This window comes from Gouania willdenowi, chromosome 3 (assembly GCF_900634775.1).
Source record: "Gouania willdenowi chromosome 3, fGouWil2.1, whole genome shotgun sequence".
In the NCBI taxonomy this organism is placed as follows: domain Eukaryota; kingdom Metazoa; phylum Chordata; class Actinopteri; order Blenniiformes; family Gobiesocidae; genus Gouania; species Gouania willdenowi.
The window spans coordinates 7,850,130-7,869,473 of record NC_041046.1 but is presented as its reverse complement, the minus strand read 5'-3'; the positions used below and the strand labels follow the sequence as shown (position 1 = coordinate 7,869,473).

Below are 19,344 nucleotides of genomic sequence, written 5' to 3'. Positions count from 1 at the left end.
TATATATTAAAGATATTGTTATTATTGTTGTGATATGCCAGGTGCTCTTACTCTTTGGGTTACAATACTGTCTCCTGTGGATACATTTTTTCCATTGTATCCAAGAGGCAAAATTATAAGAGGTATCGTTATGAAGGTATTGTGTTCCGGTGTGATATTGTAAATAAACCCGAGGTCCATTTTCAGCAGCAGACCCCATCTATAGAATTTTGACCCCCTCCCAGTCTATTCTCCGCTGTGGAATATGGACCCCGTCTTTTTCGCACCTTTTATATAGATGGTTCGCAGTGACGTGCCGTGACCACTAGGGTTGGGTAGGCACGTTGCAAATCAAGACCACCAATGACAATTTCATATGTTTCTGCTGGCAAGTGTTTATTCAATTAAAATCAACTTCAATTTACAACAAAGTCATCTCAATGCGCATATCAAAATATAAAATTGAACATGAACATGATAAATGTGTTTGTTATTGGTTTTTTTTTCTTTTCACTTTTAGATTTTTTTGTTTGGTGTATTTTTCTGTAATGTATGTTTTTTGGAGCCATTTTGTGTATTTTTGTATCTTCGCTCGGCGCCGGCTCTCCCGTTGGGTTTGGCGTGGGGGGCTCCTGTCGGCCCGGGGTGCTGGTGGGGGGGCTGTGGCCTTCGCTTGGGGGGCAGGCATTGCTGCGCTGGGTGGGTGGCTCGGGGGTTGGCTCGTCTGGGGGCCTGGGGTGGTGGGGTTCGTGGCTTCGGGACGGGGGGGTCCGGGATGGGGGTGGCGCTGGGGCAGCTGCTCTTGGGAGCGGCACCTGCGTCCTGGGTTGTTGGGTGGCGGGGTGGTGCGGTGGGTTTCTCCGCCGGCCGGTCTGGGCACCTTGGCCTGGTTCCCTAGGAAGCGCCTTCGCTGAGCGTGCCGCTGGTGCGGTGGGCCGGGCCGCCCCCTCAGGGGGAGGGAAGGGTGAGTTGTGGGGCCTCGCCCACGCTGGGGCCTTCCCTGGGCCGTGCTAGGTGGGTGTGTGTGGGGGCGCGGCCGGTGGCTCCTGTCCTGGCGGATCCGCTGGCTGGGGGCGTCGGGCCCCGTGGGTGCCGTGTCTGGGCGGGGGTGCCCCGGGGGTGGGTCTCTGGGTTTGGCGTCTCGGGGTGCGCCCTCCCATCGTCTGCCCGGGGACAGGGCGGGGTGGGGCTGTTGGCTGGGGCCTGCTGTCTTCCGGGCTGTGCTGGCGTCGGGGGTGTCTCATGTCGGCGCGGGGGTGATTGGGGGTGGTCTCCGTGGGTGGGGGGGCTCTGCTGGCGACATTGATGTGGGGTTGCGGTGCCTGGCTGGGGGAACATGGGTTCGCCTACCTATCGGTCCGTGGCTGGCGGGGTGGCCCTGCTTGGGTGGTTGGTGGCGTCCTCTCTCATAGGGGGGGCCGGGGCCGCCCACCTGTGGAGGGTGCTATGTCGTGGTGTCGTGCGGGCCTGTGCTGGCCCTGGTGTGGGAGCTGGCCTCTCTCCTGCGCGGTCGCCGCCTGCTTTGGCGGGGCGGGCCGCTCTGGGCCGGCTGGCGGCGGGGGTCGCCTCCTGGACTGCTGGGGGATGTGGCTGGTGCCTGGCTCCGCCGCGGTTCGGGGGGGTGCCGCGGGGGGTCTCCGGTTGTGCTGCTTGGCGCGTCTCTGGGGCCCGCGGCGCCGTGTGCCCGTCTGCGCCGTGTGCCCATCTGCGCCGTCTGCCCTCTCCGATGGCCGGGCTCTGCGGTGTGGCTGGGCCCTTTGGTGGGGGGGGGCATCTGGGGCGCATCGCGCGGGCGGCATCAAGGAAAGGCGATCTGGCGCGCTCTGGGGTTCCTGGTCGGTACGCCTGGGGGCCGGCGGGGCAGCTTGCAGCAACCCCTTGGTGCCCTCGGCGACTATGGGCGTGGTCCCTGGGGGCGCTGCTCTTGGTGCTGCTTCCGTTCCGGGTCCTTCTGGCCTGGGTTCCGGACCCTGCTGGCTCAGGGCCCACCGGCGGGCGCCCGCCGGCTGCCCGTTCCGCGCGGCTCTGGCCGTCTGCTGGGCGGGGGCCTTGGCTCTTCTGCTGGGGTCTCGGGCGGGGGGCTCTCTGGGCCCTTCCCTCGGGGGGTTGGGTGCTTGGGTGTGGGTGGGTGGGGGGGGCTGGATGCTGGCGGGGGGGCCTTGGGGTTCGGAGTTGGGGTCGGTGGGGGGATGCACTGAGTGCTCGGCTGCTTGGGGCTTCCTCGGATGTGTGTGTGGGGGGCATCTGGGGGGTTGCTCGGCCGCGGGGGGTTGCCTGGGGCTCCCTGGCCTCTGCTCTTTCTGCTGGCCTGGCTGCATATGCGGGCCCAGGGCAGTTCCTGGGCTTGCAGTAGCGTTTTTTTTTTTGTTTTGCACATATACTGGTATACGATGCACTGGCACGCCTTGGGATGTGGGATAAAACTCATACTGGGCTCAACCTTAGACACGTTAATCCCAAAAACCTACTTTAGGTACTACCATTCACTCATTCCCCCTGTTCACAGCCACCACCATTATAGCTAAGCTTCACACTTGTCACCATACTGGCTGGATTACACAACATAATAAGCACAATATATTCTACAACCTCACATCTCACCCTCACTGCAAAACAGTCTATTCTTCCCCACCTTTTCTATTTCCTATCTTGAGTCTCTCCTCCCTGCTCCCTTTCCCCTCCCCTTCCCCCTCCCCCTCCACTTAGGTGTAACACTGCTCTCCCTTTTTATATCCTCCCTATAATAAAATATTTCTTACCCTTCCTTAGGGAGGGCTGGTGATGGTCACAATTAAGCCATAAAATAAATCAATGTATTTTATTGCAATAACAAAATATGCATTGCTGTCTCATAATGACTGCACTTCCTGTGATGTTGACCTTTGACAGCATGTGCAGACAAGTAAAAAATAAAAAAAAAAATAAAAATAGTAGCATAAAAACACACAATAAAAACTGTATGAAAACACACATTTAAAACATTGATAAAGTGATGCCACAGGATTAGTATTTAATTATTGCACTGGGTTTGTAATAAGGTAATAAGTAAAACGTCATACGTAGTGCTATAAGTTAGCACATAATAAACAGTAAGAACACTTTTCTGACACCAAACATGTTGCTTTCTCTCTCCGTCAGATAATAATATTTATCCAGTTTGCACACAACGAGGCTTTAGTTTTCCATTTGTTGTTTTTAAAAGCCAAAATTAACACAAACGAAGCTGAGCAGCTTGGTAGTCTCCCATATTGTACTGTAGACTGTGCATCAGTATTATGGGTATATCGGGAACTCTTAAAATACAATGGGGCAAAAAATTATTTAGTCAGCCACCAATTGTGAAAGTTCTCCCACTTACAAAGATGAGAGAGGCCTGTAATTTTCATCATAAGTATACCTCAACTATGAGAGACAAAACTAAAAAAAAAAAATATCCAGAAAAACGCATTGTAAGATTTTTAATGAAATTATTTACAAATTATGGTGGAAAATAAGTATTTAGTCAATAACAAAAGTTAATCTCAATACTTTGTAATGTATCCTTTGTTGGCAATGACAGAGGTCAAACATTTTCTGTAAGTCTTTACACACTGTTGCTGGTATTTTGGCCCATTCCTCCATGCAGATCTCCTATAGAGCAGTGATGTTTTGGGGCTGTCGCTGGGCAACACAGACTTTCAACTCCCTCCAAAGATTTGAGATCTGGAGACTGGCTAGGCCACTCCAGGACCTTAAAATGCTTCTTACGAAGCCTCTCCTTCTTTGCCCAGGCATTGTGTTTAGGATCATTGTCGTGCTGAAAGACCCAGCCAGGTTTCATCTTCAATGCCCTTGCTGATGGAAGGATATTTTCACTCAAAATCTCACAATACATGGTCTTATTCATTCTTTCCTTTACACGGATCAGTTGTCCTGGTCCCTTTGCAGAGAAACAGCCCCAAAGCATGATGTTGCCACCCCCATGCTTTACACTAGGTATGGTGTTCTTTCTCCTCCAAACATGACGAGTTGAGTTTTTACCAAAAAGTTCTATTTTGGTTTCATCTGATCATATGACTATCGCCCAATCCTCTTGTGGATCATCCAAATGCTCTCTAGCAAACATCAGACGGGCCCGGACATAGACTGGCTTAAGCAGGGGGACACGTCTGGCACTGCAGGATTTGAGTTCCTGGCGGTGGAGTGTGTTACTGATGGTAGCCTTTGTTACTTTGGTCCCAGCTCTCTGCAGGTCATTCACTAGGTCCCCCTGTGTGGTTCTGGGATACTTGCTTAATGTTCTTGTGATCATTTTGACCCCACGGGGTGAGATCTTGCGTGGAGTCACAGATCGAGGGAGATTATCAGTGGTCTTGTATGTCTTCCATTTTCTAATAATTGCTCCCACAGTTGATTTCTTCACACCAAGCTGCTTACCTATTGCAGATTCAGTCTTCCCAGCCTGGTGCAGGTCTACAATTTTGTTTCTGGTGTCCTTTGACAGCTCTTTGGTCTTGGCCATAGTTGAGTTTGAAGTGTGACTGTTTGAGCTTGTGGACAGGTGTCTTTTATACTGATAACAAGTTCAAACAGGTGCCATTATTACAGGTAACGAGTTGAGGACAGGTGAGCCTCTTAAAGAAGAAATTACAGGTCTGTGAGAGACAGAAATCTTGCTTGTTTGTAGGTGACCAAATACATATTTTACCGAGGGATTTACCAATGAATTCATTAAAAATCCTACAATGTGATTTTCTGGATTTTTTTCATTTGTCTCTCATAGTTGAGGTATACTTATGATGAAAATTACAGGCCTCTCTCATCTTTTTAAGTGGGAGTAATTGAAATTGGTGGCTGACTAAATACTTTTTTGCCCCACTGTAAGAACGGTTCCGCGCTGTTTGGAGCTCTAAAAAGAATGTGATTAACGGCGTTATTTTTTTAGCATGTTATAATTTTTCCTGTAGTTAATTAATTGCATTTATTGTGTAAACGTGACAGCCCTAGTAATGAACATTATCACCATGTTTGAAAAATCACCCTCTAAATTTCCACCCTCGGTTAGAGAGGCTGTTATTTTAGTCTTGAAGCATAATGGTCAGTTGTAACTCTCACAAACTACTATTCTTTGACATTCCTACATGTGTGCTGGATCATTGAAAGGTGGGAAGTAAATTATAATTTTTTTTTTTTTTTTTAATTGTGTATGATCAAGTGAAACTGTGTTGTATTATAAAAGCTTCTCTATTCCTTCAAGGATTTTACACTTAGATAAACTCTAAGTTTGGTAAATGATCATTAGAAGCGAGGTTATACTTTGTGTGGGTCAAATTTTAAATCTTATTTTTCTTTAAAAGACATTCATTATCTAAGCTGTTAAAAATCCTCTTCCATTTGTAAATAAACCCCTTTTTCACACATGAAATAAAAAAAATCACAACAGACAAGTATAATTTTCAATGCTTTTAATATATATGAGGATAGATTGATTGTATTATAACAGTTATTGATTATTAAAATGAAGAAATCATAACAAAAAATAGTGACATTGTTGGCGAAAACATCTGAGTTAACAATTGTAAAGCAAATTGAGTCTCTTGACATCTATGCGAGACATTCCCCGGCTTTGACCAATTGGCACGTTAGCGTTTGGGAAGGGAACAATGGTTTGTTTCCATCCATCAATGGAGAAGGCTGTGGGTCCATAGTGCATGACGGAGGAGTAGTCATAAGGAGTATTTTGGTTGTTGGTGTTCTGCTTGTCAAAGTTGTAGGCCATCTGTCGGTCAATGTTCTGCCACATGATGTTGACGTACCTATCGCGGTCGCTCCTATTATGCTCGTGTCTGAAACCCAGAGCGTGGAGGACCTCGTGCTGGACGGTGCTGTGGTAGAGGCAGCCATGTTTGTTGAGGGACAGTATCTGGGCTCCTCCCTGCCGGCCCAGACTGGAGTAACAACCGTTTTGGCTCTCAATGCGGATGTAGTCATACTGGTTGGAGCGAGGAACAAATCGGATGCAGCTGCTGCTGTGGAAGGACCTCAAACCCCTCTCGATAGTTTGGACTTCCCGGCCGGTAAACTGCCAGCTCAGAGTGTAGGCGATTGTCACTTTGCCGTCACGTCCTTTCTGCCACAAGCAGCTATTGGACCAACATCTGATGGCATTTCTGGTTTTGGGAGGTATCAGATCACCTTCTACCAGGAGCTCACTGGTTTCATTGTTGACTTTCAGGATACTGTAGCTAACGTCTTCCATGCTTTGGTCAGCTTCTTCATCTTGTTCCTCTTCCTCAGTGAGGGGGTTGGCATGAGAAAGGCTGAGCAGAAGCAGCATCAGGAGACTGGCTGAAAGAGTCATCTTAGTGCTGGTCCTTTCACTGCACAACTTCAGTGTACGGGCTTGGAGAATTATGTTGGTTTCTACATTGTTCAGGCACTTTATACTCTTCTATGTAGGTGTTTCTGCCAAAGGGATTATGGGCTGGAGTCCGTGCTGCAAGGCCTGAGTACACTTCTGAAGGGAGGAACTCACAGATAAACCAACAGATTCAACAAACTTTGTAGTTTCTGTCATTAAGTGGATGAACTTAGCTCTACTAGTTGACCTGTGTTCAGGTAATCACATGATGTGCTCTTTATCAACAAGAACCACAAATGTCAAGAGGAAAGAAAAGAAACACATGTTCCTTAACTTTTTCTGTTAAAAGTTTTAACTGTAAATTGCTTCAATTGTTTAAAATAGTTATAATCAGTGAACTTTAATGATATTGATGATATGAATGACAGCCCAGACTGCATTCATTTTTGATCTCCTAAAGCTGCCATCTGTTTTTCTTTCTTTTAGTAAGTGTTTGTATAATATATATTAAAGATATTGTTATTATTGTTGTGATATGCCAGGTGCTCTTACTCTTTGGGTTACAATACTGTCTCCTGTGGATACATTTTTTCCATTGTATCCAAGAGGCAAAATTATAAGAGGTATTGTTATGAAGGTATTGTGTTCTGTTGTAATACAGTAAAAAGACCCCCTTGAAAATGGATCCGGGATCCATTTTCTGCAGCAGACCCTGTCTATAGAATTGGGGCCCCCCACTGGTTCATTCCCCGTTGTGGAATATGGACCCCGTTTTTTATGCACCTTATAAATGAGGAGTCCATATCCTGATGCACAAGAGGTGTTATCACAGGTTTGATTAAAGGTCCAGTATTATGCTTTTTTTCACCCATCTCCAATTGTTCTAAGAACCCCAAAAACATTGTATGAGGTTCATATTCCCAAACTCGCTTGTTTTCTGGAGTTTTAGCCCTCTGAAAAGCTGCCTGTAGTTCACCAGCAGTTAGTAGTGGATGAAGTAAAAGTCAGCCAGTTTGTAATAGAAGGATAAACAGCATAAAGTTGTTAAATCAATGCGTTTGGATTGTTCAGGATTGATCGGTGCTGTGGACTCTGAGGCTGATCGAGACGCTTCCGTAAGGAGGACGGACAGACGTGGCGAAGATCAGAACAGCCTGGATACAGGTTGTATCCAGGCTGTTCTGATCTCCAATCCGTCTACAGTAAAAGTCAGCCAGTTTGTAATAGTAGCATAACAGCATGAAGTTGCCAAATCACCATGTTGGATTTGTTCAGAAGCAATCGCGTCCGTATAAGCCTTTTCACAGTCTCGCACTGGTTCAATTCTTCCTCATGATGTCAAAGTTCAAGAGGGATAAACTTGCCATGGCTGACGGTGTGGGAAGCGATTCTGACAGAGATTTATATTATTTTACCCGTTTGAGTGTTGATTCCTTGAAATATTTTTTGCGTAAACGTAGTATCGTTCTCCGAGACAGAAAGACCGAGTTAGCTGCCAAAGCTAATGCTGTACGTGAGCTAAAAATTCTGTTTTTCCTGACTTTTCAAACTGTTTCAGCTAACGGCATTACTCCTCTTCACTTATCCACCTGTCCATCTTGTGTACTTCCTTCAAATTTGTAAAATTAATTAAAATAATAGCTTAATGAAAACAATCATGGACCTGGTAAGTGAATGGTGTACCTCATAAATTTACCTTTTCAAAGTGAGAACTTATACTGTCCTTTTAACACTTGAAAATCTTACTTGTCCCATCAATGTTAATAATAAATTGTATTTATTAGCACTTTTCAAAAACTTTAAAACACTTTAAAGTTGTTAAAACAACTACACAAGTCAGAAAAAGAAAACAACAATAAAGTAAATACAGAAAACACATAACAATCAAAAGTTGAAAGCTTGGGAGAAGGAGTGTGGAAGCAGAAGAAGTATGTCGCTTTGATACGGCTTTTCCTATCAGTTTATTAAAAGTGCTCGAATACGTGCATCATTCCCGGGTAGAGTCCTAATTCGCCCCCTGGAGACCCAGGTTGTCGGTGTTTTTATTCATCAGGGGTTGAAGCGAGGGGACTGCCTTGCTTCCATAGTGCTGCTGAGCTGCTCTCATCAATTTTCAAAAGTGCTTGGATCGGCCGAATGTAGCATCAGCGGAAAACCCTGGACACCTCCTTGAGTCCAAATATGTGTAATATTAATAATATAAACACTATTAAAACACCAATGATCTCTGGAATAACATTAAAAACGCTGTTAGGTTAGAAATATCAACAGAGTGGACAAGTTTGTTTACGTTTATATACCTCTTGACATAGGACCCCCCCAGGTCGCGCATGCGCAGTTCCAGAGTGTGAAAAGGCTTATTCTGACTCAGAGTCAGACTCGCTGTGATCGCTCCGCAGTAGTTCACGGTAAGAAGAGTGGACGAAGCGGTGTATCAGTCTGGTTCCAGCAAAAAGTGACCATAAAAAGCTGTAAATGGACTGATATGGAGACGTGGGCCAGTGAGGAGGAGACTTCATGTAGTAAAGGGAACTTATCATTTGAAACACGAAAATGTACGTGAAACCTAACATGAGTACAGCAGCCTGCCTACCTGCCCATTCTGATTAGATTGAGTTGTCTGAAGGGCACCCTCATCAGCCATAGGGTGCTGCCTCTGTAAGGGTGCAGCATTTGTGTGGATTTTTCCTACAAAATTGCTAAATTATTGTAATGCAGCCAATAAAACACTGCGCTTTATAGCCTGAATATTACATATTTTTTTACATTCCTACATGTGTGCTGGATCATTAAAAGAGGAAAGATAAATTATTATTATTTGTTATTAATTATTGTGTATAATGAAGTGCGACTGTGTTGTAATACAAAAAAAAGCTCTATTCCTTCAAGGATTTTACACTTAGATAAACTCTAAGTTTAGTATTTGATCATTAGCAGGAAGGTTATCCTTTGTGTGGGTCAAAGTTTAAAATGTATTTTTCTTTGAAATACATTTTCATATTCTAAGCTGTTAAAAATCCTCTTTCATGTGGAAATAAACAACTTATTTTTCACACACAAAGAAATCGCAACATACATACTGTAAGTATAATTTGCAATGCTTTTAATATATATATATATGTGAGGATAGATTGATTGTTTTATGACAGTTTTTGATAAATTAAAATGAAAAAATCACAAGAAAGAAATAGTGACATTGTTAGCATTAACATTTAAGTGAACAACTGTAAAGCAAATTGAGCCTCTTGATATCTACTTGAGACATTCCCCGGCTTTGACCAATTGGCACGTTAGCGTTTGGGAAGGGAACAATGGTTTGTTTCCATCTATCAATGGAGAAGGCTGTGGGTCCATAGTGCATGACGGAGGTGTAGTCATAAGGAGTATTTTGGTTGTTGGTGTTCTGCTTTTCAAAGTTGTAGGCCATCTGTCGGTCAATGTTCTGCCACATGATGTTGACGTACTTGTCACGGTCGCTCCTATTATGCTCATGTCTGAAACCCAGAGCGTGGAGGACCTCGTGCTGGACGGTGCTGTGGTAGAGGCAGCCATGTTTGTTGAGGGACAGTATCTGGGCTCCTCCCTGCCGGCCCAGACTGGAGTAACAACCGTTTTGGCTCTCAATGCGGATGTAGTCATACTGGTTGGAGCGAGGAACAAATCGGATGCAGCTGCTGCTGTGGAAGGACCTCAAACCCCTCTCGATAGTTTGGACTTCCCGGCCGGTAAACTGCCTGCTCAAAGTGTAGGCGATCGTCACTTTGCCGTCACGTCCTTTCTGCCACAAGCAGCTATTGGACCAACATCTGATGGCATTTCTGGTTTTGGGAGGTATCAGATCACCTTCTACCAGGAGCTCACTGGTTTCATTGTTGACTTTCAGGATACTGTAGCTCACGTCTTCCATGCTTTGGTCAGCTTCTTCATCTTGTTCCTCTTCCTCAGTGAGGGGATTGGCATGAGAAAGGCTGAGCAGAAGCAGCATCAGGAGACTGGCTGAAAGAGTCATCTTAGTGCTGGTCCTTTCACTGCACAACTTCAGTGTACGGGCTTGGAGAATTATGTTGGTTTCTACATTGTTCAGGCACTTTATACTCTTTTATGTAGGTGTTTCTGCCAAAGGGATTATGGGCTTGGGTCCGTGCTGCAAGGCCTGAGTACACTTCTGAAGGGAGGAACTCACAGATAAACCAACAGATTCAACAAACTTTGTAGTTTCTGTCATTAAGTGGATGAACTTAGCTCTACTAGTTGACTTGTGTTCAGGTAATCACATAATGTGCTCTTTATCAACAAGAACCACAAATGTCAAGAGGAAAGAAGGCAAGGCAAATTTATTTGTATAGCGCATTTCATACTCAAGGCAACTCAATGTGCTTTACATGATAAAACATTCAATTGTATAAAAACAATAAGAACATTTAAAATCATCAGTAAAATCAATTAAAATCATCAGTAAAATCATCATTACATCAACAACATGACAAAAAATCTCTCTCTCAATCATACGCAGTAGAGAAAAAAAGTGCCTTTAACTTTGATTTAAAAATGTTCACATTGGATGCTGACTTCAGCTCTGCTGGCAGTTTGTTCCACTTCTTTGCAGCATAACAACTAAAAGCAGCATCACCATGTTTACTGTGAGCTCTGGGCTCCACTATCTGATCTGTGTCCATAGATCTGAGAGACCTGCTGGGTTCATACCTGACAAACATGTCACTGATGTATTCTGGACCAAACCCATTCACAGATTTATACACCAGCAGCAGAACTTTAAAGTCTATTCTGAGGCTGACTGGGAGCCAGTGTAAAGACTTTAAAACTGGAGTAATGTGCTCTGACCTCTTTGTTCTGGTTAAGACCCGAGCTGCAGCGTTCTGAACCAGCTGTAGCTGTTTGATGCTCTTTTGGGGGATTCCTGTCAGAAGACCATTACAATAGTCCAGTCTGCTGGATATAAAAGCATGGACCAGTTTCTCCTGATCTTTCTGAGCCATTAAACCTTTCACTCTGGAGATGTTCTTTAGGTGGTAGAAGGCTGTTTTTGTGATAGATTTGATCTGACTGCTGAATGTAAGATCTGAGTCAATCAGAACACCAAGGTTTTTGACTTGGTCTTTAGCTTTTAAAGATCGAGACTCAAGATAATTGCTGCCAGCAGTCCTCTTTTCCTTGTTACCAAAGACAATCACCTCCGTCTTGTCATGGTTTAGTTGAAGGAAGTTTTCACTCATCCAGCAGTTTATTTTTTCTAAACAGTCACACAACACCTCAATGGGACCATAGTCATCTGGGTTCAGTGATAGATATAGTTGTGTGTCATCTGCGTAGCTCTGATAATCAACCTTACAGTTCTGTAAAATTTGTCCTAAAGGAAGCATATAAAGGCTAAACAGAAGAGGTCCAAGAACAGATCCCTGAGGAACCCCACAGGACATTGGTAATCTGTCAGATTCAAAGTTTCCAATGCTTACAAAATTGCTTCGCTCCTTCAAGTATGACTTAAACCATTGCATTACTTTTCCATTTAGTCCAACCCATGTTTGCAATCTGTGCAACAAAATTGTATGATCTACAGTGTCAAATGCAGCACTTAGATCCAACAGAATGAGAACAGATACTTTTCCTGAATCAGTGTTCAACCTTATGTCATTGATCACTTTGATCAGAGCAGTTTCAGTGCTGTGATGAGAACGAAAACCTGACTGAAATTTATCAAATATTTTGTTGAATGTTAAGAATTGACTCAATTGGTTGAAGACCACCTTCTCAGTGATCTTGGCCATGAATGGAAGGTTGCTGATTGGTCTATAGTTAGCCAGTATAGAGGCATCCAGTGTTCTCTTTTTTAACAGCGGTTTCACAGCAGCTACTTTCAGGGATTTTGGTACGGTGCCTGATTGGAATGAGCAGTTAATTATCTGACACAAATCAGTGACAATTGACTTTACAACAGTTTTAAAGAAGTTTGAGGGTATTGTGTCAAGGCAACACGTTGATGGATTCAGCTGCTGAACAGTCTCCTCTATTGTTTTTGGGTTCACTGTAATAAACTAACATTGTAGTTGACTCATCCCTCAGTGGTTGAAGCTGTTCAAGCTTTTTGTGATTTTGCTGGTTTGTTCTGATGTTTGACCTTATTGATTGTATTTTTTCATTGAAATGTACAGCAAATTCATTGCATTTTCCAGCTGACAGTAATTCAGGGGCTATCTGATCTGGGGGGGTTGTGAGCTTTTCAATTACAGAAAACAACGTGCGAGAGTTGTTGACATTTTTGGCAATAATTTCAGAAAAGTATTGCTGCCTAGCTTTGAACAAGCCATCATTGAATTTTCGCAGACTTATTTTGTACAGTTCTAGATGAATTTGGAGTTTTGTTGATCTCCATTTACGCTCAGCTCTTCTACAGTCAGATTTCAAATTCTGCATTATCTCAGTCCTCCTCCAAGGTGTTTTCTGTGTGTTTGGTTTTCTCTTAGTTTTGATTGGAGCCACCACATCTATGACATTACAGACTTTTCTATTATACTCATCCAGAAGATCATCAACTGTCTCAGCACTCAATGTTGGTGTCATTGCTATGGCTTCCATAAACTGTGCACTTGTGTTCTCATTTATGTACCTTTTCTTTAAACACACGTAACTAGGGGGAACAGATGTTACAGTCTCTAGGTCAAAAAAGACACAGAAATGATCAGATAGAGCTAAGTCTCTTACATCAACAGCAGAGATATCAACACCTTTAGAGATAATCAGATCCAAAGTGTGACCTTGAGTGTGTGTCGGACCAGTCACATGTTGTGTAAGACCAAAAGTATCCATTAAAGCATACAGTTCTTTGGCAGTATTGTCCATGTTATTGTCTACATGAATATTTAAGTCACCTGTTATTATTAAAAAGTTGTATTCAGTGCATACAACTGACAGCAGTTCAGCAAACTCATCCATGAATTCTACAGAATATTTTGGGGGTCTATAAACGACTAAAAACAGAACTCTTGAATCACCCTTCAGTAAGAATGACATATATTCAAAGGAGATAAAATCCCCAAATATTATTACTTTGCACTGAAATATTGATTTCAAAATGGCAGCAACTCCACCACCTTTCCTGCAAGTACGACACTTATTGAAATAAATTAAGCCTTGTGGTGCACTTTCATTGAGAATAGTATTACTGATACCATCATTCAACCATGTTTCATTAAGAAATAAAAAGTCCAAGTGATGTGTCAAAATAAAATCATTAATTATTAGTGACTTGTTAACAAGAGATCGAACATTAAGAAGAGCTAATTTTAAAAACTTTACTGGAGACGCTGGTGGACTTTTTGGATGACATGTTATAGGAGTCAAATTTTTATCTCTATAAAGCTTTTTGCTTTTCTTTAATTTCACAATTTTACCTGTGTTACCTGTCACCACAGGAATTAAAGAAGCTGCATTAACTCCATAAGGCCCTGACTTTTTCTGGTTGTTCCTAGAAATAGAGCTATTGCAGTCTGGACCCAGCACACATCAGACCTGTGTCGCTCTAAGATGAACACAGCTGGCCTGAGGAGAAGAGTGATCCTGAGCCTGGTATCGTCGAGGAGGGATGGGTGGTGCAGATTGGTTCTTTAGAGGAGATAAGATGGGACCATGGTGTTGTAAAGGGTGGGGTGTCAGTCTTGTGCCAGCCAGAACCAGCTCGTTCATCTGGGCAGTTAAATCCAAGAAGGCAGGGGTAGGAGAGAAGCTGGATGAGGTGGAAGTAGGTGAATTTTGGGGTGAAGCAGGTGGGTCCTGAGATGTGGGGGTTGGGTTGACCTCTTCATTTTGGCGATTTTTATTTCTTGCTGGAAGCTCATCGACTCCATGTTCTTTCCTTGTTGTTTTGTTCTCCGATGGTACATGCTGTCCTCTGTCTTTATCAGAACTGATAGCAGTGTGGCTGGTGAAGTAAAACAAGTTGGATGTGAAGAGTTTTACTCCAGCCTTGTTTAGACACAGTCCATCTGCTCTAAAAAGATGACGACGTTCCCAAAAAATAGGAAAATTTTCTATAAAATTTAGTGAAAGGGCAGCACAAGCCGAAGACAGAAATTTATTCAAAGAGTAAATCCTTGAGAATTTCAGATCTCCTTTGCGGACTGGAGGTATCGGGCCACTGATGAACACTTTAGGCTGTAAACAGCTCACAGTTTTTAGCAGATGGGTGAAATCCTGCTTTAACACCTCAGACTCCTCCTTGGCTAAATCATTTAACCCAAAATGAATCACAACATTTTTCAAATGTGGGTAATCTGCAACGATATGCAAGATTTTGTCAGCCAAGTCTGATACTGTGTCATTAGGTAAGCAGATCACTTTCACGTTGCTGCTAAACATCTTCTGAGCATCTTTAACAGAAACGTCTCCCACTATCAGTGTGTGAGGTTGTTGCTTTGGCCTACAATGTCGCTTTTGTTTTTCTGAAGCACTTTCAGTCTTTGCAGTCCCAGAATGTTGTGTGTTGACCTCATTAGAGCCAGATCCTAGGTCATTCAGCAGTGGGGTGAATCGATTACCCAGTTCTACATGAAACTGGGTTTGTGAGTTGGTGATACTCCTGCCTTTAGCAGATGTCCACTTTTGTGCCTGGGCAGACAAGGGAGTTGATGTTGAGGCTGCAGTCTGCGAAGCCAGTGCAGGCCAGTCCGTCTCATTATTGATATCAGGGCGCTTTGCTCGGCCCGTTAGCCTTTGAAGTGGATATGACTTTTTCTTAGGCTTAGCTCCCAGAGTATTCCAAGGAGGACTCGCACCTGTTGGCTTATCAACGGGAACAGGATCCTCCCTAGGCCTGATAGCTTTGTTAGCACGGGCTGGTAGCGAGTTAGCTTTATCCACTCCGCTGTTTTGAAACAGCGGCACAGTCGTATCATTATCATATCCACAGTGCCCATTAACCTCAATGTTTACTTGTATTCCTCGCACTGTAGTCTCCAGTTCAGTAATCTTTTGGAGAAGACTGCTGTATTCTGTTGTGGAAAGAGCCATTCTTCTGCTAGTTAGCTTGCTACTTGTAGCTAGCTAGCTTGCTACTTAGCTTTCCAGTTGAGCCAGCAAATAAAAAAGCAGTAGATGAAAAGAAACACATTTTTTTATGAACTTTTTCTGTTAAAATTGGTAACTGTAAATTGTTTAAAATGTTTAAAATAGCCTTTAACACGCCACCTGTGGGTTTGCATCCCAGGACATTTTAACACTCTACTCCTACTACTGGCTCAAACAGTTTTGGTTAGGCCTGTGCCAAAAACAGATTTTGCTGGACGATATATTGTCCCACAAATTATTGCCGACAAACAATATTATTATCTACATTTTTTTAACCAAATTAACCACTAATGTAATGAGAACATATCATAATAATGCAAGTAAACCCTTTCAAATGCAATCAACTTGTGTTTCTCATTAGTATTTTTTACCATTGTAATTGGAATGTCAAGAACTTTTAAATATCTTGAACAAATAAAAGGTATAAAACATAAAATATATATAGCTGTACATTCCTTAACAGGTAACACTTCCAATCCAGTTATAACCTTTGTAAACAAAAATGTTAGCAGCCCCGCCTCCCCCCCACAGAGACAAAGATATTGGATGACTGACAAGAGAATTTATTCCATTCATTCCGCTATGGAGCAAACATGCAGGTGCTGAGGGTGAACCCCCTTGTCATCCAGCCTGTTTGGAGGTGAAAGACAAAGAAAAACAAAATACTTAGACTTAGCTTGGTTGCTAGCCCCGCTCGGCATCCCCGCTTCTGCTTCCGATCACACCACTTATGTCTCCTCCGCTGCGGACACCGCTGGTAAGAGACTCCAAAGTTGCTGCATCTACCGGACTATAACTGTTTCATTTACCTACATCTAAGATTGCCTGGCGGTGGTATACTATTTTAGAGTAATTACGCTGCAGGTTCACTGAGAAATTATTAGAACTGACTGAGTTATCTGCTATTTTATATGCATTGCTAATGCGAGCCTCTGCTGCTGCAGTCGCCAAATACTCATGAATATGGCAATATATCGAGGCCGGCAAACTTATCGTCTACATTTTCATTTACCGTCCGGTTAATTGATTTATTGATTATCGGCCCAGGCCTAATTTACGAGTCTCGCTAGTTTTATTTTTCTTTTTGTTGGCGTTGTCACGGCCCACAGTGATACTTTTAAACCGATATGTTGAGTGCCAAACTGCCTGGTTCCTTTCACTGTGCAGAGTGTCACAATACATAACCTAAAGTTATATCCATTCAAGTTAAATCCTTGAATGGATATAACTTGTGTTTGTGTTACACATCATTCCCACTTTGGTTCATAAGCCATTGGCAGTGTGGTCAGATGACGTATTTCAAATATAGTATTATGAAGACCTGCAGTGTGAAAATAGATTTGTTCAGGTTTAAACCCTGTAATGCCCTGAGTAAAGTAGAAAAGACATTACTGGTGGAAGCAATCTCAACTGTAAATGAGACACAATTATCAACAATAGTGTACAGTATGTGAATGCTCCTTTTTAAATAATATCCTGGATATGAAGCCATGAGGGTCAAATGTTTTTTAATTACCTCTTGGTCTGCTGGTGATTTATTTGCAAAAGAGATAAATGCTGAGGTGTTTTTTCCCCTGCATCTAGTAAAGAAGAGTCATCTAAAAATAATGTCTTTAGTTGGTTTTCACTGCATCAGCAGACACTGGCTGGGCTTAAATCACCATGTGTACTCTGAGTGACTCCATGAGAAATGGCCGCTCTCTCTGCTGAGTCCACAGTTTGTCTGATAGATTATGCTGCTTCAGATGCTATTGAATCGGTCCTGATGAAGCATCAAGATTGTCCGAGGAATTTTGTGGGCCAAAGGCTACAGGGTGAGTGTTAAATGATGTTCTTCTCTTCTACTGGGAGAATGTTTTTTTGACTACTGTTGACTTTGTGGCAATCTGTCCAGACAGGCAGGTGTCCATTTTATCTCATCTGCATGAGATATGTGAAAGCACCAAATGTCAGACAGATCGCTCTAAAATATGTTTTATGTAATAGCCCATCTTTACAGATTTCAACCCCATCTAAAGAGCTCTAAACTACTGTTACAAGAATGATCATCTTGTCCCAAATGTCATATTGTGACAGCATGAATCACATACCTCAAACACTAATAACAGAAACATGACTCTCTTTTAAAAGCCAAGAAGCATTTTTTATCACTCCTGCAATCATTCATCCCAGAATATCTACAACCGTGCTACATGATGGAACACTCCTGTAATAGCGCCACTGCTTTGAAAGTCTTTAAATGTTTAACCATCCTGAGACAGAACATAGTCACACTCTATCAGATGGAATAGTCTTTAAACATAAACTATAGGAAGCTCTGAGGAATTCAACATCATTTTGTTCTTTGGTTTTATATTTTACCCTAAATTTGATTTTGTGCGTGTGTGCGCGTGCGGGTGTGTTGGGTTCATGAACATGTTTTTATTTACTGTACAAAATGGGTCCTTACACTAAAATGTAAATATGTCTTCATGATCAATATAATTATTATCATAGTATGAAGGCAGGCATCACACTCACACACACACACACACACACACATCAGTCATAGTGTCCACCCCCCCAACCAACACTGCTCTAACTAACCCACACTTGTTTATTAATGTCTGTTTATCTATCCTTCTTATTTCACTCTTCACTCTAACTCTTTCAAGCTACTAGGCCTACGACATACTGTATCTCTAATCGTTTACAACATCCTGGAAATTTATGAGAGATGTTACAAACAACAAACCCCCAAAAACTTCCACCTCCTCATTTGGGGCCGTATTCTCCCACGCGCTTAAGTCAGAAACACCACACGCTGTTTCTGATGCGCTCTATTCTGCTCTTGTACTTAAAGAGTAACTAAACCCCTGCTTTCTCCTGACCTGTCACTAGGAGGGAAATGTCAAAAAATGTATTGATTATGGGCGGGGCTCCTGGAGCAGTTAAGACACGCCCAGTTTATACTATAAAATCTCCAATGAACAATCTATGCTATGTTGAAGCTGAACTCAGTAACTTGCGCTTAGCGCTCCCCCTAAAGGTCCCTTTTGGTTATGTCACTGTCATAAATACTCCACCAACACCCCCCACCCCCCCGCTGCCTGTCCCACCCCACAGCTACATGTGCACCTTTGCTCTGCCAAGACAGTAGCAACCGATCACTGAAAAATCTTAATACAACAGTGACATTAAGGGTGCTTTCACACATATAGGAGGAAGAGAGACAAGTAAAATAAATGAATGATGTGGGAGTAATACAGTAGGGAGTGTGGAAATGTGTGTGATGTGTTTGTTGCTGAGAAAGCGGCTCTGAAAATGGATGGATGGATGGATGGATGGATGGATGGATGGATGGATACTTCTTGCCACCGGTTCAGACAGAGACAGCAGTGGGGGATGAAAGACCCCCCAATCACCCCATAAACACTTGTATTATCCTCACAGGGACTATGAGAAGGATTTATTAAGGTGTAAAAGTTACTTAGTTCTGCTTTAACTAACTACTCAATACTCATTATACCTCTCTATTCACTTTTCTATCAATCCAACCTACTCACCACAGATTGTAGAGCCCACAGGTGCTAATTCTTATAAAAGGGGCGGGGCTAACAGTTCCTGTTTGTGACGCAAGATGGTCCCAAAACGTCACATGATCTTGTTCTCAGCCAGTAGCAAAAATCAACTGCAATAGCCGGGTTTCAACCCATAGAGGGCAGTCACTCTGACATTTTACAACTAAATATGACAAATTTAAATACTTTGATTAAAACGTAGAAGGTGAAACATTGGTTACACTTAGTTAACACAAGCACGCCAAAGGATTGACCGTCAGCATTTCTAACATGTTCACATTTACCAGTTATTGACGGAATTAAATGTGTTGCATTTCATTGTATGTTACAGTCCACTCCTCATCCTGGGAGGACGGTGGGAGCAGCGTCACAGCTGTGCTGAGG

At 43.1% G+C, this 19,344-nt stretch overlaps 2 protein-coding genes across 2 annotated transcripts; both read right to left on the bottom strand.

The window, feature by feature from the left end:
• Nucleotides 1-5,527: 5,527 nt before the first annotated feature.
• Nucleotides 5,528-6,319, bottom strand: LOC114455346 (high choriolytic enzyme 1-like). The gene has a single exon (XM_028436536.1). The coding sequence runs from the start codon at nucleotides 6,317-6,319 to the stop codon at nucleotides 5,528-5,530; it is 792 nt and encodes a 263-aa protein (XP_028292337.1).
• Nucleotides 6,320-9,524: 3,205 nt separating this feature from the next.
• Nucleotides 9,525-10,328, bottom strand: LOC114459084 (high choriolytic enzyme 1-like). The gene has a single exon (XM_028441444.1). The coding sequence runs from the start codon at nucleotides 10,326-10,328 to the stop codon at nucleotides 9,525-9,527; it is 804 nt and encodes a 267-aa protein (XP_028297245.1).
• Between the last annotated feature and the right edge of the window lie 9,016 nt (nucleotides 10,329-19,344).

Coding starts and splice junctions, on each gene's coding strand:
- LOC114455346 (XM_028436536.1), bottom strand. CDS start 6,319: ATGACTCTTTCAGCCAGTCTCCTGATGCTGCTTCTGCTCAGCCTTTCT.
- LOC114459084 (XM_028441444.1), bottom strand. CDS start 10,328: ATGACTCTTTCAGCCAGTCTCCTGATGCTGCTTCTGCTCAGCCTTTCT.